Source organism: Momordica charantia, assembly GCF_013281855.1.
Source record: "Momordica charantia cultivar OHB3-1 chromosome 7 unlocalized genomic scaffold, Mcharantia_2.0 BLBB01000007.1, whole genome shotgun sequence".
NCBI lineage: Eukaryota > Viridiplantae > Streptophyta > Magnoliopsida > Cucurbitales > Cucurbitaceae > Momordica > Momordica charantia.
Genome location: NW_028275165.1, coordinates 11,981,172 through 12,005,893, shown reverse-complemented (window position 1 = coordinate 12,005,893; position 24,722 = coordinate 11,981,172). Strand labels below are relative to the sequence as shown.

The following is a 24,722-nucleotide window of genomic DNA, read 5'->3' as shown; positions in this document are numbered from 1 at the left end:
AACTGTACCTCGGACCTTTCTAAAGAGACTGAGCCGATCTACTAAAGATGCAGGTTGTAAGTCACTTAGAAGACGAGCTGATTTATATCTCCTACCTCGGTCACCTAAGATGCGAGCGCCGAGTCGAGCTCCAATCTCTACATCGGTCGCCAGAGATATCAGCCAAGCCAATTAAACGATACTCTTTCGGGAACTTAACTCCAACACAATCCATGATAACAGACGCTGCGATTCTCGGACTGTCAGAAAACCATTGGAGGCTTGTCGGAAGTTTGGTTAGAATCTTCGCATATAAATAGAAACATCTCCACTACTAGAAAAATTGGTTTCAGTAATGAAATATTTTCATTGCTAAAGTTGTCCAATGACGAAAAATTATTTGTCGCCAACCTAGTCGTTGGAATAAGGTCGCTAGAGGACTCTCGCGGCGAAAACGTAAAGCGAATAGAGAAGACGCCTCAGATTTTGGTACGCGAAACTATATTCTCTCCCAAGTATAGATTAGCCAGTTACTGACTTGAGTATCGGAGTGCTACCTCTTTTTTGCAGGTCTTCTACTTGCTTGTACGTTAGGTCGTCCACCGAGTCAAACCTTGGTTAAGTCAAGCTTCACAGACTTGGTCAAAATCTTGATCAAATTGTGTGACTATTTTATTTGGATGATTCATAGAAATTATGTTGAAAAGGAAAGTACTAATATCAAAGGAAATAAAAAGTTGTGAAAAATAACCTTATTTAGAGTGGGCTGGTCAAATTTGGTTCCACTCCAATTGTCAAGCTCCAGATAATGGCAAGTTTTTGGATTGGACATCCTTCAATGAATTGGAAAGCTCCTTGAAAGACCTTTAAAATAGTACCCAATTTGGCTATATTCAAAGCAATGATTAGCAACAAAAATCAAATCGAAGTAGCTGGATGCTAGTTCAGTGTTGGCCACAACAGTTTCCAGCATGAGCAATGTGTATTAAAAGACACATAACTTTCACAATACGTAATGAAATTCAATGAATCATGGACTGTTGGAAAGCTAATTCAATAAGCTTTAATTTGGCACCAAATTTTACTATATGTAGATCCTAGAGATATATATATGCTCACGAAAGTTGACTTAAATTCTTGAGCATGTAGCATAAATAATTCTCGTTTAAAAGAGAGTTTATAAGTATTAGCAAGGATCGGATCAATGTAAAATTTTATTTCTTGGAAAGCTCTTTTCACGGTGATCAAAACAAGAATATAATAAATAAATTTTAATGAAAATTGTAGACCTCAAATCACCAAGACTACAAATAATCTAAAAATTTTAGTTCAATAACCTTGAAATTAATTAATTAAAAAGTTGATCAATTAGGTAATTCAATGACATTGAAGCTTATTAATTGAGGGTCCAATCAGATCCCCTTAATAGCTCTCAGACTTGGTAGAGGAACTTATCAAAGTTGACAAATAATTTTGATTAGTTGAAAAATAAAATAAAATAATAAAGAAATGTGTTGTTATTATTCTCAAACAGCTTGGACTTGGAGTTAATTAAAATGGCTTCAAATTTACAACCAATTTACAGAGCTCATTCATAAGTATGTTCCCAAATTTTACATTAAAAAAATAATAAAAAAAATGGAGTGTTAATCAGAAACAAGAACCCAGTGTTGACCATCGACTTTGACTTTGAGGCGATTAATCTGTGCAAATAAATTAACTGCCCGTCTCACCCCTCTATTATCCGCGGCAGTAAAATAATCGTGGCCGAACAAAACCCCGCCGGGTCGGAGGATCCGGTATGCCCGGTTTATGTCGGACCAGGCCGAGTTAAAATCATGACCCGCATCCACCTCAATCAAGTCCCCGTACACTCCCCACTCGCACAGGCTATCCAGAACCGACCCGGTCGAGAACGGCAACGGCAGGACCGAACCGGACGCGTTCGAGGCCACCACGTTCTGCATAAACTGGTACAGCAGCGAAACGTCGCCGTGGACCATAAAGAGTTCGGAGAACCGGTCGAGGAAGCCGGGCCAGCCGCGGAAATCGTCGACGCAGAGGATCTGAGTGGGGAGGCCAAGTTGGCGAGTGAGACTCGCCATGTGGATCGCGGAGGCTCCGAGGAAGGAGCCGACCTCGATTATGAGGCGGGGCCTGACTTGGCGGACGAGGTTCTCGAAAACGGCGCCGTTGGAGCCCCAGCCCTTGATGCGCTTTGGGTGGAGGAGGTGGCGCACGTGATGGGGAGGGAAGTCGCGGAACGGGGAGGTCCCGTTGAAGAGTTTTTGGAGAATTGTGGAGCGAACTAGGTGGTGAGGGAGCGGTGGGGAGCAGAGCGTTCTAACGCGGAATTGCTCGACGGCGGTGGCGGCGGTGGCGACGGTGTCGGCGGTGGGTGTATCCAGCAGAACCGGTGTGGGAAGAGAAGGAATATTATTGTGATGGGGAGGAGAGGATGAAAACGGCGTCGTAGCGGACGATGATAAGTAACCGAGCGCGTATGTTAGCGAGAGGATGATGAGGCAGGCGGCGAGCTTGAGGAGGGCAATGGCGGCGTTGCGGCGGCGGTGGTGTTGGTGGGGGAATTTGTCGTCCCTCATGTTCCGGCCGGCCGGCGGCGGCGGCGGGGGCTGAGGGTTGAATTTTGGAGGCGTGTTAGAGATGATGATGTGATGTGATTAACAAACTCTGGGCTGCAAATGTTCGACTTTATGGTCATTTGGATAAGAAGATGAAAAGTCGTCGAATATATATACACACAAGTTTCACAATAAATTATGGATAAAAATTATATATTGATTATTCAAATTATAGGCTATCTACCGAATCTCTTGCTCACACGCTGCATGTCATTTTCTTATTTCATTTTCTCTCTTTTATGGACCATGGTGCTTTTGGTTTCTACCATATGTAATAGGAGGACAAAACAGACTTTTTCTTTTATTTTTTCTTTTTAGCATGGGTGGGGAGGGGATTCGCATATCACTTCATTTAAAGGGTGGTGGTTATTAATATGACCTTGTGGTGTTGCACTTCCTCAATGTACCCATCGTTGCGTGATATTGTAGTTTGTGTGTACAAATATCATTCTCTAGATTTATGATGGTAGGTAATGTACAGCTTCGAGATGAAGACGTATATGGCACCTCCGTGACACTTACGTGGCAGTTGCCCAAAAATCGGCATCAACAATTGGCACCGTCTATGAGGAGAGCGAGTTGACAGCCAATTAACTTTACCTCTCAAACATTAACGATTAGAAATGATACACGAATGGGCTACTCGTCCAATCAAAGAAATGGTGCCACAAGAGAACGCACTCGCAGAAGAGCTTCCCCTCAAGGGGCCCCGACCCAGAGGGATGAGGACCAAAGAAGCTCTCCCATTAAAGAACTGGAGCGCCTTATCTTCTCCTAACTGAAGATAGAAAATTTAACATCCAGGAGAAGTTGGGGATTGACCAGAGGCAAAGCGTCACAAATTTCCTGAAAAATAATGCATACGTATTTGCATGATCGCACGAAGACATGCTTAGAATTGATATGAAGGTCATTAAGTGAACAAGCTTAACGTTGACCTCAAACACAAGTCCATAAAGCAAAAACAACACTCTGTAGACGCAGTGCAGAGCGGGGCTATCGCGGCAAAGGTCGAGCAACTTTTCAAGGTCGACTTTATACATGAAGTACACTACCGGCCACATTAGTCCTCCAACATTATCATTGTAAAAAAGGCCAATGAAAGTTGGGTCGAATTCACGAACCAAAACAAGGGCTTGCCCCATGGATAGCTTCCCCCTCCCTATATAAACTAGCTGGTCGATGCAACAGTTCACCATGAGATGCTTACGATTATGGACATGTACTTCAGCTAAAACAAGATCAGGATGCACGTCCTGGACCATGAGCTCTACCGTTGCAGAGTAATGCCCTTCAGCCTGAAAAACAATGGGTCATTCATTAGAGGATTGTGGATAAGATGTTTGTCAAACAAATAGGCCGAAGCACATGAAGGTGTACGTATATGACATGTTTGTAAAAAGTAGAGAAGCTAGCCAATATGAGGCAGACCTCAACGAAGCCTTTGACATATTTAGAAGGTATAACATGAAGACAAACCTTAACAAGTGCACCATCAGCATCACCTTGGGAAACTTCCTCGACTTCATTGTCCATCACCACAGGATGGAAGCGAACCTCGACAAAATACTGATGGTCGTCGAAATGGAATCGCCCAAACACTTGGAGCAACTACAAAGCGTAAGAAGTAAGATAGATGCCCTTAATCGCTTCGTATCCTGAGCTATTGACAAGTGCCTCCCATTCTTCAAAATCATGAGGAAAGGCATAAGTACGAGTCAACTGACGATAGCAAGAGCGCCTTCACCCAACGAAAGGAATATCTCACAATGATGCCCCTCCTAAGCCAGACCTTCGCACCAATCTCTACTTGTACCTTGCCACGTATAACACTACTATAAGCTCAACACTCGTCAAAAAAAGGATTCCTGCCAAGCCGTATATATTATACTAGAAAGATGATTCTCGAGGCAAAGACGCGGTATCCACAAGTGGAGAAGCTTGTGCTTGCCCTAGTCATTTCAGCATCAATACTGTGGCCCTACTTCTAAGCCCATAAGGTAACGGTTCTAATGAGCTTCTCGAAGCAAATACTGTAGAAACCTAAAGCATTCGGAAGGCTGAGAACGTGAAGGACACAAGCGATAGCTGAGATGACACCGGACGAAACTGTGACCAATAAGGACCCCAAAAGCTCGCACCGAGGAAGCCTTCCCTAGCCTCTATTCCTAGATAGGTCATCCAATGAGAGCGGTTGTGGCGCGGGTCTCTTACTCACGTCACCTAATATCGAACTCTTTGAATACGCACAACGGTTCTCCTTTGAAGCTTCTAACAACAAAGCTGAGTACGAGGTGTTAATAGCAGGCCTAAGTGTGGCAAGTGAAGTTGGCGTCCGACACTTGTAGATACTCTACCACTCCTTATTGATCGTTAAACAAATCTTGGATGAATATAAAGTAAAAGAGGAAAGAATGTCAACTTACTTGTCCAAGATAAGAAGCCTATACTTAGCACCTTGTTTAAATGGGAAATCAAGCAGGTCCTATGATTCCAAAATTCATATGTAGACGTTGTGGCATGGATTGCCACGACATACGAAACCAACCTGCCACGGGCAGTCACCATGGAAGTACTAATCCAATGGAGTATCTCAAAACAGGAAGTCATAGAATTAAACCAGGACGAGGGAAATGCGCCCACCTAGACGGATCCCATAGTCCTCTCTTGCAAGACAATGAAGTCCTGACGATTGTGCAGAAGAACGTCTACTCCAAAGATAGTTACACACTATATCCCACATGAGGGCAAGTTGTACCGACACAGTTACTCACTCCCCCTCCTCAAATAGTCTAATCCCTAATGAAGCAGTCTATATCATCAGAGAAATCATGAAAGTGTGTGCAGTAACCACTCAAAAAGTAACATAAACTAGGCATATAAAGTTCACTTGTCACTTATTCTTAATTTTACATGTATTTTTTTTAAAAAAAACATAATTATAATTTATAAATATATCATATTAAAAATATAGCAAATTCTAAAACTAGTAAATTATTTAAATTTTTTTTAAAGAATATTACATGCATTACAAATACGAGAGTGGATTTGAACCTACAACTTCTTAGAGGAGGTAGAGACAATGTCATAAGTAACTACTCAACTATACGTTCAATTTTATAATATTACATTTGAAGGGATGTGAATCCTGGAGCGGAAGCAGTAGAATGCATTCTTGAATTTCTTTTGAAAATTTAAAACACAGAAAAATATAAAATAGGGAAGAATGTTGGATTTTACCTTTGAAGACTTTCTTTGTGTAAACCTAATGAGACAACACCACTTGACCTTCCTTGCTAAGTCTCTCAATCGAGAATGTGGATTTTGGGATCCAATTGTAAGGGATTGAGAGAGTAAGAGAGTTAAGAGATTTTTTAGCGTTCCTTTAGGGTTCAGCTTAATATTATATTTATAGAGGAAAATCCTAAAACCATCAAGATATCTTATCTTTTTTATATATGATATCTTCTCCTAAATCGAAGGGAAATCTCAAGACCATAAGGATATTTTCTTTTTTTGAATTCCCAATGTAGAAAATACGGATTTTTCTCACCCATAACATTAAGCCTCACTCTCAAAATACATAGTATTGATTTTGAATCTTTATCCAAAATTAACATATATTTATATAATGTATCAATATACATTATATACCTTCCCTTATATAATTTGAACATTTCAAATTATTTCATAATTTTTTATCCTTGTTTTACCCGTTGTGAGCTAGCAAGGGGATGTAATGGACCTGCAGATCAGAAGCTTTAATAATGTGAGATTAATCAGTCAAACTCATTACTCAAGTTAATCAACATTCGTTAAATGCGAGTCACTCCACTAAAGACCATAGCTGCACTCTTCTCACTATATAATATTTTTGTGTCCAAGAATGTACAACCATTAACGGCAAGTCAATCCTTTACGAGTGCTCGTAACTCTAGCTGGGTCAAATTACCGTTTTACCCCTGAGTTACATCTTGCTCCTTAAATACTAATGCTCCTCTAGTGAACAACTCGGTTATGGTCCGACTAATAACCGGAAGTCTCTCTCGGGCCAGTGAGAGGGTGGGGCCCCTTGTTCAAGTTCTGGAGTCAGTATGTAAGGGAACACTCATCTACTCCACTAAAATTGGGAAGGAGTGAATTCTATATTGCGTAGTTATATTCCAAGCTCCCCACTCGGTCTCTTCCCTAAAATGGTAAGATTATTGAATCGGTAAACCGGGTCACTCTCACTCATACAAATCAAAGGACGATCCCTTATAGGCAGGAGTCCATAACTCGCTTAGGATTAAGATCAAGTTACCTAGTCATCCTATGAGATAACAATCTATTGACTAACAGTGTTAAAGTCAATGATTAATTATTTTGCGATCCGATCTTATACAAACTCATTGTATAGGATATCCTCACTCACATGTCTCTACATGAACGACCTGGATAAAGTCGTTAATAACTATTACTATTACAAAGCGGACTGTATCCATAGTGTTACGATGATAAGGTACCCAACCTTATCCATGTACTATAGACCATTTAGGTTATTACTGGAACATTATCCACTTGTAAATCAAATATATACTCTATATATAGTATATATCGCATATATACACCGTGTATTAAATATATACTATATATCAAATATATATTATTCCAGACTTGTATATCGAATATATATTGTATATACACTATATATCAAATATATACACAGTATATTGAATATAAACGGTAGATCAAATGTATATTGTTCCAATTACATTAAATAACATTGGATCTTAGTTTATTGGAATACGAGTAATGCAAAGAAATAATAAAATAACTTTTATTAATAATAAATAAAATATTTATAAATTACAAACTCATGAGCTTAGGGCACTAAACCCAATAGTTCCCTCTTGTCATCCTTATTTGACCAGATCAGCTTGTCTTGTTTGTACTAAAGTCGAGCTGACCATCTAGAGCAATCTGGAAAGCGCTGCATTTAATCACGTCTCTCGTTGCTACGACTTCCATCTTACCCTCGAAAATCTCCACTTATGAGACAGGGTTTCCCGACTCATCATACAGGCTCATTGTTGGGGCTTTGAACTTGTGGGGGATCGGCTCGTTGAGGATCTTCTAAGTGAATGGTGGTTCTTCCGGCTCGGAGAAATCCACCTGGTCTAGGGCTTTATACTGCTTCTTGAGATCCTGGATCTCTTTTTGCATGATCTTCTTCAGCTGGTCCACCTTGGATCGAATGTTGTATTCGCCTAGAGATGAGACTCGATGGCCATCGACCTCTTCGCTTCTCACCCTTTTGTCGATGCGGTGTCTTAAGTCTCTAAGGCAGTTCCTCCTACGTCGCAGGGTGTCACGATTTGTGTGGCGTACCTGGAGTACTCCACGTAAGTCATGGCTAGCCATGGACACTTCGGGCTAATCCCTGTGTAGTCTGACCCAAGGGCGTGGGTTTGCATGATGGCGATCGGAATGGCCACAGGCAGCCCCACTGAGTGGGGAGAGTATCTCCACACTACGCTGCGGAGCAAGTGGTAGCGTTCCAATGCGGATCCCTCCTGCAGGGCGCCTGAGGACTCAGGTCAGCTGGCCCCTTCCCCTTCCTCGGGTCATGGTGAATCAATGGGGTGGACTCCCCTTCGCCTTGCTCCATAGCTGTAAGGCATGCCTTCACCTCAGCGATGTCGGTGATGGCGTTGGCGACAATGGTCGAGTCGATCGGAAGGTCGACACTATTCCTAGAGTGAGTGCAGGTATGCCCCAATCTCGAATCAGTTAGCTGCGTGGGGGAAGTTTTTGCTGAGCTGGCAAAGGAGGGAACTGATCCTCCCTATTCTTGGGTGCTAGGGGATTCTGAGGCTATGGAGGATCCACTAGAGGGCTGTTGGTTCAGCCCCTCTCCCCCCGACCTCCAACGGTGGGGTGGTTTCTAGCGGGACGTTGATCGCAAACTTGGTGAGTCTGAATGTTGTCCCTTGAGGTCCCGACAATATGAGAGTAGGTCATGCAGTTATAGGTGCGGCGAGCATTGTCATGCTTGCGAGTAAGGGTGGGAGTGCGAGACAAGTAGGAACGAGTTGGGATTGTCATTGCTCAGTTGAGGCTTGGTAGGGAATGACTTGAAAGAAATTGTCCCTCCCTACAGACAACACCAAATGTTTGATCATAAAAATGACCATGCTTGTGAACCTCGACTCGGACTAGAGAATGACATGGATGATGAGCTGAAATTTGCCGAACAAAAGACCTGCAAGACAAAAAAACACTCTGACGCTCATGTTAGGAAGAATCCGAGCTGTATTTGAGAGAGAAATACAGCATTTGCGTACCTGAGGTAGGAGCAAATGGTCTCTGTATATAGGTGAAGTCTTCGACAGGATTCCTGAGAAGGTCTCAACAGCTCTTTAAGGTTACCGTAAATCGTGGCGTACTATCGTAAAGTCTATGGAACATATGGTTGAGCAATACACATCCAAGTTGGCTCAACCAAAGAATGGGAACGAGGTCAGAGGAGATCTTAGTCGAGTTCGACCATAAAGAGCATATGCTCGGTAGTAAACCTTAATATAGAGCTGATGAAACATGACTTCATGGACTCAAGGCCACGTGTGCTTCTTTCCTCCAATAATAACGTGCCACGTTTGAGATAAAAAATCACCTCCTACGGGAGATATATGTCTTAACCAATTAACTATGTTGGCTTATTTATCAAAATTTTTATATTTTAATTTATTATTATTAATTTTAGACTTGATTATCAATTGTTAATTAACCTGTTTAATCAATAATCTTATGTGACATGAAGTTAAATTACTAAAGTTTGTTGCTTAAATAAAAAAAAATATATATTAAACTATGTTAGTATGAAATATGTGTTTTGTCTATTACATAATTTGTGTAGAATAAAATTAGGAGTGGCGATTAATTTGCTCATTGTAAATTTATTAATTAGTGAGATAAAGAATTAAATAAAAGGTTTTAGATTGTTGGATAGCAAGTTATGTCTTGTACATAAAAAATAGATTAAGTTGAATTTTAATCTAAAAGGAATATCCTCTTCATTATGTATAATAAAAAAATTAATATAAAGTAACGAGAGGTACACTTTAATATAGGCTAATATTTTAGTATAAAAAATTATGTAACAAAACGTCAAGATAAAATACGCCGAATCAACTGTTTATAAAAATAAAAATTAAAAAATCAAAAGTCAACTAACATGTTGAACCCCTTTTTTCTTTTCTCCTTTTTTTGTGTGTATAAAGACGAAAGGGTGGCATGTGTTTTTAATATTTCGAACTTACAAGTTTTAGTATCTTCAAGTTGACTTATTTACCCCTGTAAGGAAGAAAACGGACACATTTGTCCTTGCAAATTTCAACTTTTTGACTCCGTATCATGATTTTTCGTCATTAATTTCTATATATGCAATATTAGGATGTAGGGAGCTCATGGCTATGACAATCTCAAAGTTGATGATTGATCTCCCTAGTTGTTGAATCTCTTAATTTTTTTTTCTTTTTATTTATTATCTAGAAGTCCACGATGTTTTGGTAATTTTGCCTCTATACTTGGGGTATACGGACTATCCTCATACCCGTATATACGCAAGGAGTCATTGTTTTGTGGAGTTGCGTTTTATGTGACTTGAATCTAAGACCTCAAGAATATTTCTTGAAATCCCAAGCCACTCAAACTATCTCTTTGAGACATCTCTTAAAATTTATGAATCGTATCACTATTACTTGTAGAGGATGACAAAAGGAAAAATGGTAAATCTCTTAAATGATTTAGGTTCTTTGTGTTTATGCAACGAGTTCCCCTTCTGAGCAGGCTCTCTATGGGAGTCTTTCATTTCTATTTGTTCGTCATGGTCTACCCTGGAGTGGTCATGGGTGACTCTAATGCTATTCATCATTCTTTGGAGGTTTTGGGTGGTAATCCTGATTTGATAGAAATGGTGTGGTTTGACGAGATGTTGCTTCAGGGTGATCTTGTTGAGCCTCATGTGTCCGGGCCTTGATTTTACTTGGACGAATAAGTATTTAGAGGTCGATTTGATGCTGAAGCGTCTTGATGGTATTCTGGTCAATTCGACGTGATTTGACTTTATTCCTATTTTTGAGCTCCAGGTTCGAGAGTGGGGCGTTTCTTATCATTGCCCTCTTGTGTTTTCTATGGGTGCTGTTATTCCAAGGAGACGGTCTTCCTATTCATAAGGGTGTTCAGGAGGCGTGTGCTCGGATGGCAGTTGCCGAAGCGTTGTTGTTGACTGATCCTTTGTCTATTTCGTTCACTAATTTCGGGAATAGAGGTCCAAGTTGAAGAATCCTCATTTAGTGATGATGATCTTCACCCAAAAAAATTACAGATTTAATAATTGATTTTATTTATTTTTATAATTTAAAAAATAAAAAGTTGTAAATATATATAGTTTATATATATTTTACTGAAAGTTATTATTTACTCGTATAAATAATTAGTGTTAAAAAACATGTAATTTTTTTTCATAAGGTATAGTAAATCAGTTAATAAAATATATATTACTTACTTGAAAAATAGATTCAGGACTGGTTCAAGACATGGTGGGAAATGCATTCCTTATTCTTAGAGTACGGACCCGATTCTACAAGAATTTTTTTCATCCCTAATGTAGGACATGAAAATAAAAGTTTAGAGAGATATAATAAAACTTTTGAAAGAGAAATTTTAAATATAGTAAATTTTAGAGAGATAAAAGAAAAAAATTAAGATGAATAAAAGTTAGAAAAAAAAATTAGTTAGAAAAAAGTTAAACACACAAATAAAAAAGTCTAGAGAGAGTAAAGTTGAAAGCAAAAAAACAGGTTAGAAAAACAAAAACAAAATGAGAAAGGAAAAAAATTATAGTGAGAAAAAAATTTAGACCGAGAAAAGTTTGAAATATACTTGTTACAGAAAATAAATAAATAAATAAATAAGTGTTATAGTGGAAGAAAATTGAACCAGAAAAAAATTAGATAGAAAAAAAAGTGGAAGATGTATTTCTTATAGAATAAATAGATCAAAAGGAGAAAAAAATGTTAGAAAATGTGAAATTTGAGAGGGAAACATCCTATAAAATATGAAATTTTTATGTTGAGAAAAGTGAGAAAAAAAGAAATAGTTAGAAATAGATGAAAATTTTGGAAGAGAATAATAGTAAATATTTTAGAGATAGAGAGATAAATTAAAGCAGGAACAAATTTAAGAGTGAGAAAAACTCTTGTCGGAGAGAAATATGCTAGAAAAAGGGAGTTCAACCTTAAAGAAGGAAAAATGAGATTTTAAAAAAATATAATTTTTAAAAACTATCTTTTTAGTTAAAAAAACGTTTTAAAAACTATAAAACAAAAAATTTAAATTAGTTATCAAATAAATATGTTTTTCAAAAATCAAACACAAAAAACTAAAACTAGAAAACCACGTGATGAAACGGTTTTTTTTCTTTCAAAAACATGTTTATATTTTTAGAATTTGGTTAAAAATTAAAATTTGTTTTTAAGATAGGTAGAATAATTATATAGAAACAAGCATAATTTTATAAAACTGATAATAAAATAGTTATAAAATAGTCCTTTAATTAACAAAATAAAAAATAAAATCTTATCTTTTAAACTTTTTTTTTCTTAAGTATATGTGGGACGGGGAAATATATGTCAATTATCGTCGAGCTATATTGGATTTGACATTTATTTTCTTTTCTAAGAAAATAGAATTACTAAAAAATGTATTGATTTAACTATTGTTCATCACATTAGTGGAGAACCACCAACTAATTTTGATTAATTTCGTAATATAATTTCTTTTTCCTTTTTCAATTCTTGAGGAAGCAACATGGATTCTTAACCAATAATGATGTCTGGTATAATATCACAATCATCTTCCTCCATTCTCTATTTCCTAATTTCTTATATTCAACCCTTTCACGACAGCCTAAGATATTATTAATTTATTATAATAATTAATTAAAAAAAATATCCAACCACCATTCTTGAATAATGCAGGATTTTGTCAATATGAGCCTTAGAAAACAAAATGTTAATTAAAACAAGCTTTCTTATGTATTGATTAATTATTGCTGTTTAATAATTGATTAATTATATTCTTGATAATCTTATGTAAATAAATCAATCATTTTAAGTTGAAAATCCTACGTCCTTGTAAGAAAATTCACTTTCAATGACATGTAAAAGAATGTAGTTAAAAGTTTTAGCAACGCTTATATTCTCTCTTCTTAAATATTTGCGACGAAAGTAGATGCGTTATTGATGCACCCTGATTGATAATAACAAATTTTCAGCAAGTCCTATAAAAATGTTGTTGGAGTAAATCTTTAACAACGTGTAACTTGTGACAAAAGATTGGTTTAATTAGCGAATAAATTACCTCTTAGTGACACTTCTTAAATTTATGTTTTGCAATGTTTTAGAATGTTGCTCGTTATTGGGAAAAAACGAATCACCACGCATCAAAAGGCCAACTAAGCCATTTTGGTCGGGTTAGGAAACCAACCTGACATGGCTAAGCGCACTGGAAAGAATTCGAGCATACTAGCAATAGGACTGAGCGCTCCTAAGGACCTTATATGATGGACAACCAATAGGGAGGGCACTGACACGCCCTGTATGCCACTGAGGACTACACAGGACGCCGCCAAGCCTCTCACTTGCGCGACAGTAGGGGACAAAGGATGTTGGTGATCCTTGCAGACTCTTGACGTAACATACCTTTCCCCTATAGATGCCCAATGGAGTGTAGAACTCCTCCTCACACCATTTCCAATCTCATATATAAAGAAAAAGACCACCCTAAGGAAAAGTAAGCTGCATTTTTTCTACATAACACTCCCTGAGGATTCGGTGCACACTCTCAACATTGAGATTTCTACTTCCTGCTCCATACCCATTTTTCCTACCTGAGTTATAACTTAGGGGTCATAGTGCATTTGACACACCACCACACTAGTGTAAGCTTTATATATGTGCAAGTATGAGATTAGCATAGACGAAGGCATATGTAGCACCCGAGTGGCACCTACGCACGAACCTCACCCAAAAATCGGCATCAACTTTGCTAAAATGGAATTTTCATTTTCAATCTTAAAATGATTTTTTAGCATTGCTAAAACTAATATATTTCACCCAAAATTGCTATATTTATTGACATTAAATAAAGCATTGCTAAAAATGATTTATTATTTAAAAAATAACCCAAGTCTCAATTTAATGAGTAAACCCGTGTAAATTCCGGATGCTTGGCTGTGGCACTATGACAACAGAGGGAACTATAGCGTTAAAAGTGATTACAAATTATATATGCATCTCAAGTGTAATGAAGTAACTACAAGCAATAGTTACAAAGGAGATCATTCAATGAAGTAACTACAAGCACTAGTTACAAAGGATCAATTTCATGGATTTCTGGCAAAATACCATCCACACTTTTACATCGAATGAGAAGAGTCTTGCGGGGATTACCTGTTGGGCGATCCGGGGGTGACCGAAACTCGCTGCTTCATGGCTGCACAATTCCCCCTCCTGAAGTTAAGAGCGACTAGATTAGCACATTTTTTCAATCTTTCTTCAAGCTCAAGCTCGGAATTTACCTTTATCGCAAGCTGGGTTTGTTTCTCAACCGGTGTCCCCTGAGCGCTGGAGTCCTCCATCTGCCGATTGCATGAAATTAAATATGGATGCGGCTTGTCGAAGCCATGTCCACGGGCTTGGGCATGGCTGTTCGAGACTCAAGAGGATTTTTGGTGTCGGCAAAAGCTTCTCATCTTTCGCAAACGCTGAAATCTGAAGCTTGTTAGAAGGTCTGCATTTTGCTCGCTCTTTGAATTGCCTGCGTCTTGAGGTTGAATCGGACTCTTTGTTGGCCATTCATTTGATCCAAGGAGATTTGCAAACTAGGGGAGATGAGTTGAGTTGGATTTTGGAAATCCAGTCTCTTGCTTTCTCTTTTGCCCTCGTTGTTGTAATCACTGTGCTCACTTTCCAGCAAAATGAGGGATCTCCACTCAAGCCACGTGTGTTTGGGCTTTTGGGCTTCCATTTTCCCAATTTATCTTATGGATCTTGTACAGGTTACTCATCATTAAACATAAAACAAACTAAATGAACAAAAATAATCTCACATTTGAACCAAAAAAAAAAAACCACATCTTCAAAAGTAGTATCATAAGCCATGAAAAATAACAAGTCTAGAATCTAAATATAGTTTGACCATTTTCTTACCATAATCTCAAGTCAACAGAATCTAAAATCTACACAACATAAGTATAACGTCACATATATAACACAATATTATTGTGTTCGTCAAGCACAACATTGTCGCCTAGTTCTTTGAATCCATAAAGCAAATTGTACCCGAAGCCATTCGATGCATTGACTTTGACGTCTAAGAAGAAATAAAACAATGTAAGAGAATTAGGAATTTGAAGTAAAATAACATATACTCAAATGAACATAAACAACTAAACTCATTATGTTTGGGACCACAATGATTTGTTTTGGGCATAATCCTCACGACTTTGCTTTTGCATTGGCTCAAAATGCCTAATTTCAATGAAGATATTGTCTCATATTTATTTATCCATGACATTTTTCTTATTTAGCTAATGTGAGACTTTGGTCGCATTTCCAACCGTTCAAAGGAACAAAATTAAGCACTAAACTCATAAAATCAACCAATCTAAAGAACTCAAGTTATCCAAATGTACAAAGATAATTACTATCGATTGTCCAAACTTATTAACATAAACAACTCAAGTTATACAAACTTACAAACATTAACAACTTAAAACTCAAGTTATCCAAACTATAAACATAACAACTTATGAACATAAACAACTCAAGTTATTCATAAATTTAAAAAATAATTAACAACTTATAAACATAAACAATTCAAGTTATTTAAACTTAGGAGCCTAACAACTAAATTTATCAAAACTTATGAACATAAACAACTCAAGTTATCCAAATTTACGAGCATAACAACTAAACTTATCATGCACATAATGAAACATAAACAACTAAAATTTATCAAAACCTATGAACATAACAACTAAACTTCTCATAAACATAAATACTAAACTCATCAAATTAACACAAACAACTAAACATATCAAAACTTACCAACATAACAATTAAAAAGAACCGTTGTGCAAATTCTTGCATAAACATTTGGCGTCGTCTGTGGGAACGACATTTCAAGTCATTCCATTAACCAAAAAAGGTGATCCGAGAATGGTGCAGCCAGCGAACTCTGTCAATACGACAGAATGGAGAGGTTTGAACGCTGACAATGGCAGGACCAAGTCTGAGTAGGGCAAGAGGGAGATCTGCCGCGGAGATCTGTTCGCCACGCGAATCAGGAACTACCTCATGCTCACCCTAGACCTTCAAAAGCCAACCGAGGTTGAGGTAGGACCTCAAAAAAGACCTCCAGAAGGGCTGCCCCAACCGCAGACCCTGAAGTCCTGGCTACCCTCCAACGGGAGTTAGATGACATGCGTAATCGAGTGCGCACCATGGAGAAGATGTATACCGAGATGACGCGGGCTAACCGAACAAAAACTCCTTTCATAGTTCTAGACGGGGACGACATGCATGAGGATGGGGAGGATCAAGATCCATCCCTCTATCCTGCTGGTCGCGAGCCCATCGCCAATAACGAAGGGGTCATCTATAGCTTGCGAGATAATGATCTTAGGAAGCACCTCGTTGATAAGAAGAAGAAAGCCCTACGGGGCTGGGGGTCTCTCCGTCTTGCTCTCGAGAGTACTCCAACTCCGTCCTCAAGGCTCAATCAAAGTACAAGCCTTTAACACCGGAGGCCATGATTATCCGAGAAGAGTTCGACCTGATGAAGCACCGGTTCGACGAGCAGGTCGAAGCACTTAAGGCTAAGTGCAAAAGAAAGGAAAACCCGTTCGATGATGGCGAGATGGGCGAGTCGCCATTCACTTCGGATGTCTTGGAGGCCCATATTCCTCCAAAATTTAAAACGCCCGCCATGAAGCCTTATGACGAGTCTAAGGACCCGAAGGACTATGTTGAGGTCTTCAAAGGCCTCATGGACTTCCAAGCGGTATCAGACGCCATTAAATGCCGAGCTTTCCAGATCGCTCTCACAGGGAGCGCTCGGCTCTAGTATCGAAGGCTGCCGGCAAGATCGATGTCGACCTACAGTCAGCTGAGAAAAGAGTTCATCAGTCAATTCCCTTCCAGGCACTATGACAGGAAAATAGCCACTCATCTCGCCACCATCCAATAGAAAGAAAGCGAGACTTTAAGGGAGTACGTGACCCGTTTTCAAGAGGAGGAGCTCAAGGTTGCGCATTGCTTCGATGATTCGGCCTTGTGCTACTTCCTCACTAGCCTGGCCGATGAGACTTTGACGGTCAAGTTGGGTGAGGAAGCACCGTCAACCTTCGCTGAGGTCTTGCAGAAGGCCAAGAAGGTTATAGACGGGCAGGAACTACTCAGAACCAAATTAGGCCGAACAGACAAGAGGTCCGACCAGAAAAAATCAGGAGCCCAAGAAAAGGGAAAGTTTGACTCAAAGTTTAAGGACAAAGGGTCATCTTCTCAAGGACGAACTGACTACAGGAGGTCCGACTCGGACTCGAGTCGGAGGGGGCCGTATGAGCGGTATGCCCCAACAACCATTCCGATCTTCGAAATTTTAACCAATATCGAGAAGACTGGTTTGGAAAAACTCCTCAAGCGACCTGATAAGCTTAGAGGAGACCTAGAGAAGCGTAATAAAGACAGGTACTGCCGTTTTCATCGCGATCACGGTCATGATACCACGAATTGTTGGGAGTTGAAGCGCCAGATTGAAGACCTGATTCAAGATGGCTACTTCAAGAAGTATGTTGGCAAGCCGGGCTCCAGCTCGGCAAGTAAGAAAGAAGAGAGGAAACGTTCAAGAACGCCACCTCGGAGGGATGACCGACCTGCGGTCATCAACACCATTTTTGGCGGCCTTAGTGGGGGCCAGTCTGGAAATAAAAGAAAGGAGTTAGTCAGGGAAGCACGTCGAGAAGTCTCGCGAGCAGACACCGACCTGCCCTATCTTTTTCTCTGACTCCGATCTAGAAGGGGTACACTTGCCCCACAATGACGCTTGAGTGATCTCACCAATGATAGATCATATCCAGGTCAGGAGGGTTCTAGTGGATGGGGGCGCCTCCGCCAACATCTTGTCCTTCACCACGTACCTGACACTGGGGTGGACCAGGGCACAGCTTAAGAAGAGCCCAACCCCTTTAGTGGGATTTGCAGGTGAGTTTGTCACCCCGGAAGGTTGCACAGATCTTCCCATCACTCTTGGCCAAGGTGACACCCAAGTCACTCAGATGGCTGAGTTCGTGGTGGTAGATGGTAGGTCGGCCTACAACGTCATATTTGGACGACCCATCATCCATTTGCTACGTGCCATCCCATCGACTCTGCACCAGGCCATGAAGTACTCTACAGTCAATGGGGTTGGCATAGTCTGAGGAGAACAGAAATCGTCCCGTGAGTGCTATACCTCAACACTAAAGGGATCAGTAGTTTGTGCCCAAGAAGATGTGGGAAAACCTCCAAGACCGGCAGTTCAAGCTCTTGAGGACGAGCTGCCCAAGGTCGTTCAACGTGAGGTAGCTGCGCCTACTGAAGAGCCGGAGCTTGTCTCCCTGCTCAGCCCGGATAAACAAGTGAGCATAGGCACCAAGCGGGGGGCAGCGGACATGGAAGAGCTCATCTCCTTCCTCAGGGCGAACTCGGATGTGTTTGCATGGTCTCACGAGACATGCCAGGCATCGATCCAAAATAATGGTTCATCGCCTCAACATTGATCCATCATTCCGACCTGTCAAACAGAAAAGAAGACCTGTAAATAAGGAGAGGAGTGATGTAATTTTTGAGGAAGTGAACAAACTTTTAAAAGCAGAATACATAAAAGAAATTTTGTATCCCGAGTGGCTCTTTAACGTTGTCCTAGTTAAAAAATCTAACGGAAAATGGAGAATGTGCGTAGATTTCACCAATCTTAACAAGGCATGTCCAAAAGATTGTTTTCCACTTTGGAAGATCGACCAGCTTGTGGACGCCACGGTCGGGCACGAGCTGCTCACGTTTATGGACTCCTACTCAGGGTACAACCAAATAAAAATGCATGAGCCAGATCAAGCCCACACTACTTTCATAACCGATCAGGGTTTGTATTGTTACAAGGTCATGCCTTCGGTCTAAAGAATGCGGGGGCGACATATCAGAGGATGGTAAACAAGATGTTCGCCACCCAGATCGGACGCAACATGGAAGTCTATGTGGATGATATGCTGGTTAAGAGCAAACAGTCAAGATTGCACCTGGCAGACCTGACCAAGGCCTTTAGGGTACTCAGAAAGTATCAAAAACCCTGCCAAGTGTGCATTTGAAGTTTCATCCGGCAAGTTCCTTGGATTCATGGTGAATAACCGTGGAATTGAGGCCAATCCAGAAAAGATAAAGGTCATTCTCGAGATGCAGGCGCCAAAGACCCTTAAGCAGCTACAATGCCTTAATGGGAGAATCGTTGCTCTCAACCGGTTCGTCTCCAAGTCTACCGACAAGTGCATTCCCTTCTTCAAGGTGCTAAGGACGAAGGGGCCATTCGAGTGGATAGACGAGTGTGAGGCCGCTTTCGAAAAACTCAAGGGCTACTTCTCCTCAGCACCATTACTCGCAAAGCCAATGCCAGAAGACAAATTACACCTGTACTTGGTTGTTTCAAAGAATGCGGTCAACTCGGTCCTGGTTAAGCAAGATGGAATGCGGCATAGCCCTATCTATTACACGAGCAAAGCCATGACCGAGGCTGAGACAAGGTATCCCCAGATGGAGAAGCTTGGTCTAGCCTTGGTCAGCTCGACACGAAGACTAAGACCGTACTTCCAAGCTCATACCGTGACCGTGCTCACCAACGTTCCCTTGAAGCAGGTTTTCTACAAGCCAGAAACGTCGGAATGTTTAATGAAGTTGGCCGTAGAGTTAAACGAGTATGACATCCAGTTCGAGCCCCGAACGGCTATGAAAGGACAATTCGTTGCAGACTTTATATCCGAGCTCACTCCTCTACCAACTAAAACCTCCGCGCCCACCAGCCATGGGCGGTGTACGTAGATGGATCTTCGAATGAGAAAGGGTGCAGAGCAGGTGTGCTCCTCCTCGCCCCGGATGGCATGCGTTTTGAGTACGCCCTGCGCTTCAACTTTCGTACTTCGAAAAATGAGGCCGAGTACGAGGCCCTGCTGGCCGGACTGGGCATGGCAAGAGGACTGGGGGCCACCCATCTTCTAATTTTCAGTGATTCACAACTAATAGTGAATCAGATCAAGGAAGATTATCAGACAAAAGACCCTCGGATGGAGAAGTACCTTGGAAAGGTCAGGTCGCACCTTGCCTACTTCCAAGCCTATGAAATTAGTTAGATTCCAAGGTCACAAAACTCCAATGCCGACGCCTTGGCCAAATTAGCGTCAGCATACGAAACCGATCTGGCGAGGTTGGTCCCCGGGGAAATTTTGGACAATCCCTCTATTTTGGAGTCAGACATGATGGAGATAGACTCCCACCCCCCGTCGTGGATGGAGCCGATAAAAGACTTCTTGGGGGGAAAGGTGCCAGTAGACCCAAGAGAAACCAAGAAAATGACAAGGAAAGCAACTCGGTACTTGCTCCGAGATGGAACCTTGTACTGGCGCGACTTTTCCTTGCCCCTCCTCAAGTGTATTTCCAAAGAAGATGGACAATATGTTCTTAAGGAAGTTCATGAGAGTGTCTGTGGTAACGATTCAGGGGCTAGATCTTTGTCGGCAAAAGTCGTTCGTCAAGGCTACTACTGGCCCACGATGGATCGATATGCAAAGGAGTTCGTAAAGGCATGTGACAACTGTCAGCGCTTTGCAAACCTCGTCCACCAGCCTGCCAAGCTGCTGACTCCGATCTCGGCACCATGACCCTTTGCACAATGGAGAGTTGACCTTATCGGACCCTTCCCGTTGGGCAAGGGACAAACCAAGTACGCAATCGTTGCAGTAGATTACTTCACCAAGTGGGCCGAGGCTGAAGCATTCTCGACAATCACGGAGGATAGGGTGTAACGCCCCAGAACTTCCCACACACTTCTAGGTCACGTTAACTACCCACCTGTCTAAACTTAACACCAAACACGAGATGACAACTCCCTGTGAAATAATTATATAAAATAAAGCTTCAACTCTCATCAATTTACCAATGAATCAACTCTATAGAATATAAATCAAACATCATCCGTGGACAACCTCATGAGGCAACTTTATTATTCCAACTAGGCAAACTCAATGAATGGAAGAAAACTAAAATAAACATCTATTCCGAAATAAAGTAGACAACGAGTGGGAACCTCCCAATTATTCAAATAAGAACAAATAGTTTATTGACCAAACCATAAGGTCTTAACCATCTAAACCTAAGCTAAGCAAAAGTAACTATGCAGCCTATGGTCCTCGCGCGTCATGTCTCCTCCGTCTCATCACCATGGTCGCCAACGAATCCTTCACCTGAAACAATAATTGTAGAGGGGGGGGGGGGTGAGTATATAAAATATACTCCGTAAGTAGCCCTCACCAACAACACATAAACATCATGCCCAAACAAAATCATGAAACATTCATAGTCATGCTCTTCATCACATTATGCAATCAAACATAGACACACTCTATCAGATTCGGCGACAACCACAACCATGAACAAATTAGTTACCAACCTCGAGTCTCCCTAACATCTCAAGCACCTCTACGCTTATCACAGCTATCCTAGCCTTCCACAGCTAACTCCTTCGTGTAGAGTCGGCCCTTGACCATTTTTACCCAGAGCTCCGACACTACTGCATCGGCCCTCGACCATTTTTACCCAAGGCCCCGATGACTTCACCATCTATCGGCCCTTGACCATTTTTACCCAAGGCCCCAATAGTTTTCCTTCCAAAAAGACTCCTCGCATCGACCCTCGACCATTTTTACCCGAGGCCTCGATACTTAATTAGTGACGTATCAGCCCCCGACCATTTATACCTGAGGCCCTGACACTCACCCATTCACTTTCCCCAAGAATCCAACGTTCCTTATCATAACCAACTCCACATCAACCCCTAGCCTGCGAACAGGGTCCGAAAATATGCTTCTATTACACCCACATCTCATAAGAAACTAATATGACTCAGACCAGCACGTTCGCAACATAAAAAAACGTTTATATATGCTCAACCAGCACACTCACATCATAAATGAACATTTATATAAACTATACAAGCACACCCACATCATAAGAAAGCATAATCACAATAATTCTATTTTAACGTGCATCCTTTGTAAACATACATCATCCCACAACAATTTTCAGCAGTTTAGCAAGACAAAATTCCACCATTATCACCGACGAATATTTAACACTACACCAAGTATATAGATTAACACAAACGAGAGTTACCTAGCACAATAGCGTATAAAAATCAATATTAAACATCACGAAACAGCATATTAGAGACCAACTAGCACACATTAACGCACGCACACGCCCCTTGTCTCTTACTCACAACCGCGCCCCTAAGTTTTGCGTCGATTTCACACCTAGGCACTAAAACAGAAAAAAAACAGCAAGTTACATATACTATTCAACCTTCGAAATCAATTCTAAGAGGGTTCAAATGACTCATTAACACAAAATTGACTTCGTATAGGTGTGGGTAACTTAGATCTAGCTCGCCAAGGTGTGGGTAGCCTAAATCGGGCTTCGAACGGATGTGGGTCACCGCCAAACGTCCTAAAAACGCTGCTGTAACGCACGAATCCCGCCGCTGGTTTTGTTACTCGAGTGGCTGTTTTTGCTCGATACTGAGGGATCGTCGCCGTTCGTGGCCGCCGGAGTTTCTGTTCGTCGGAGAATGAGGTCTAGCAGCAGGTCGTCGAGGCTGCCGTGGATCTGATCCGTTCGTCGTGCGCCGCCGCGAGGAACGCTGCAGGAAACCGGTGTTGGCAGATCTGGGTCCTTGCAGATCGCCGGAGTTCGTGGAGAACGTTGGGCCGTTCGCGCAGAACACGTTTCCGGAGGAAAAAGAAAATCGCGCGACCTGCTACCCCCCGCCACCTGCCGCAGCTGCTGCTACCAACGACGCCGAAAAGAAGCCGTGCCTGCTGCAATGGTCGCCACCGTCGAGAGAGAACACCGCCGTGGGGGCTGGGTCGCCGATCGCCGGCTTGAAGGTTCACGCTGCTGCCTAGGATGCGTCGCTGCTGCCGTCGTCGTCGGAGGAGGGGTACGGGCTACCGGAAAATAGAGAAGGGGGATGTGGCGGCTAGAGGGGTGGGATAGGAGAAAGAGATGAAACCCTAGATTTGTTTTCTTTTCTTTTTATTAATTTTCTTTTCCTTTGTTTTAAAACCAAAGCAACCCAAAAAGCCCAACATAACCAAGCTCAAGAGAAAAGAAACCCATCCCAACTTAAGATAAAACCAACCACACAGAGCTCGATATATATAAATTTAATTAAAGTTTAATTTAAAATTAAATGAAAATCTCCTGATTCGAGACTAACTAACCCGAGGGACTCGGGGCGTTACATAGGGTCACAAGCTTCATCTGGACAAACGTTGTGTGCCACTTCGGCATACCTAATGCCATCGTGACAGACAATGGCAAGCAATTTGACAAAGCCAAGTTCAAAGACTTTTGTCGCAAGCTCGGAATTAGTCATTTCTGCTCGTCCCCGCTCATCCCTAGGCCAACGGACAAGTAGAAGCGATAAACAAGATTATCAAACGCGGACTTAAATTACGGCTTGACAGGAGGAGCTACCTGAAGTACTCTGGTCCTACCGAACTACACCGCGAGAGTCAACTGGCGAAACCTCATTCGCTATGGCCTTCGGCTCCGAGACCGTCGTGCCCGTCGAGATCGGTTTGCCAACCGAAAGGGTTGAGTACTATGAACAAGTGAGGAATGAAGAGGATCTGCTCTTGAACCTATACCTCGTTGATGAGAAAAGAGAGATGGCCCAGTTACGTTTGGCCGAGTACCAAAACTGAATAGCAAAACACTATAACTCGAGAGTCCGACCTCGGAGTTTCTAGATCGGACATCTGGTCCTTCGCAAGTTGTAGAAGCACGTCGAGGTGTTGGAACCGAGTTGGGAGGGACCATTCGAAATCAAGGGCATCGTCCGACCTGGAACTTACATTCTTGCAGACCTCGAAGGAAAGCTACTATCAAATCCATGGAATGCAGAGCACTTGAAGAGATATTACCCTTGAAATGTTGAAAGGGTCCAAAGAATGAGCTGGACTTGTAAAAATTTTCAAGGGTTAGTCCCAATAAAGGACTCCGTATAATTTAATTTCATGTCTCTAAGGGACTAAGTTCGATGTGAAATTAAATGGGGGCCAGAGGTGGGGATTAAAACTTAGTGAGACTCAAAGCCTTTAGAAAGGACTTACGAGTCCGAGGTAAGAGGCGAACTAAAGTAGGTCATTAAGACTTTGAATTTTCGTTATTAAGAATTTGTCTGAACCTCAAAAGACTTGCAAGCACGAAATTAATGGCACAATTAAAAATCGATTCAAAATAGAGTATAGTATTACCGATGTGAAGTGTTGGCCGAGGTGTATAGGCCTCACGACCAAGTACAAAAATGGAAGATAAAATAAAAGCAAAACACAAGAAAGGTCGTGAAAAATGAGGAGCTTTAGCTGCTTCCAACGTGTGATCCGAGCTCTCCCTGGGACCCAAGAATGTCAACCTCCTGGGAGTCTGTTCCCCCAGCTTCTTGGGAGGAGTGGGCACCGACAGTAGAAGGAAGGGCTCCGGTGACATCTTGGGAAGAAGGGTCCTCGTCCTCCTCCTCGTCGAGCTCGACATCAGACTCGAGCTTCTTTAGGCATTGGTCGACACGGTCCTGGGGGCCAGGGGTCTCATGGGACCCGAAGCCCATTTCTCTACGTATCGCAACTTGATGGGTGTAAGGTCGAGCTCGGGAGCCACTTCCTAGATTCCCTTCATCAAGAGCTTGAAGCCA

The 24,722-nt window shown here is 41.4% G+C and overlaps 2 protein-coding genes across 2 annotated transcripts; one reads left to right on the top strand and one right to left on the bottom strand.

The window, feature by feature from the left end:
• Positions 1 to 1,478: 1,478 nt before the first annotated feature.
• Positions 1,479 to 2,742, bottom strand: LOC111025241 (S-adenosyl-L-methionine-dependent methyltransferases superfamily protein). Its single transcript, XM_022303082.2, has one exon. It carries the CDS (start codon positions 2,580 to 2,582, stop codon positions 1,626 to 1,628), a length of 957 nt encoding a protein of 318 aa, XP_022158774.1. The 5' UTR covers positions 2,583 to 2,742; the 3' UTR covers positions 1,479 to 1,625.
• Positions 2,743 to 19,854: 17,112 nt separating this feature from the next.
• Positions 19,855 to 20,631, top strand: LOC148210369 (uncharacterized). Its single transcript, XM_088126301.1, has 2 exons — positions 19,855 to 20,058; positions 20,104 to 20,631. The coding sequence occupies exons 1-2, from the start codon at positions 19,855 to 19,857 to the stop codon at positions 20,629 to 20,631; spliced, it is 732 nt and encodes a 243-aa protein (XP_087982427.1).
• Positions 20,632 to 24,722: the final 4,091 nt, after the last annotated feature.

Coding starts and splice junctions, on each gene's coding strand:
- LOC111025241 (XM_022303082.2), bottom strand. CDS start 2,582: ATGAGGGACGACAAATTCCCCCACCAACACCACCGCCGCCGCAACGCC.
- LOC148210369 (XM_088126301.1), top strand. CDS start 19,855: ATGCGTTTTGAGTACGCCCTGCGCTTCAACTTTCGTACTTCGAAAAAT. Junction 20,059..20,103: donor TGGAGAAGTACCTTGGAAAG/GTCAGGTCGCAC, acceptor GAAATTAGTTAG/ATTCCAAGGTCACAAAACTC.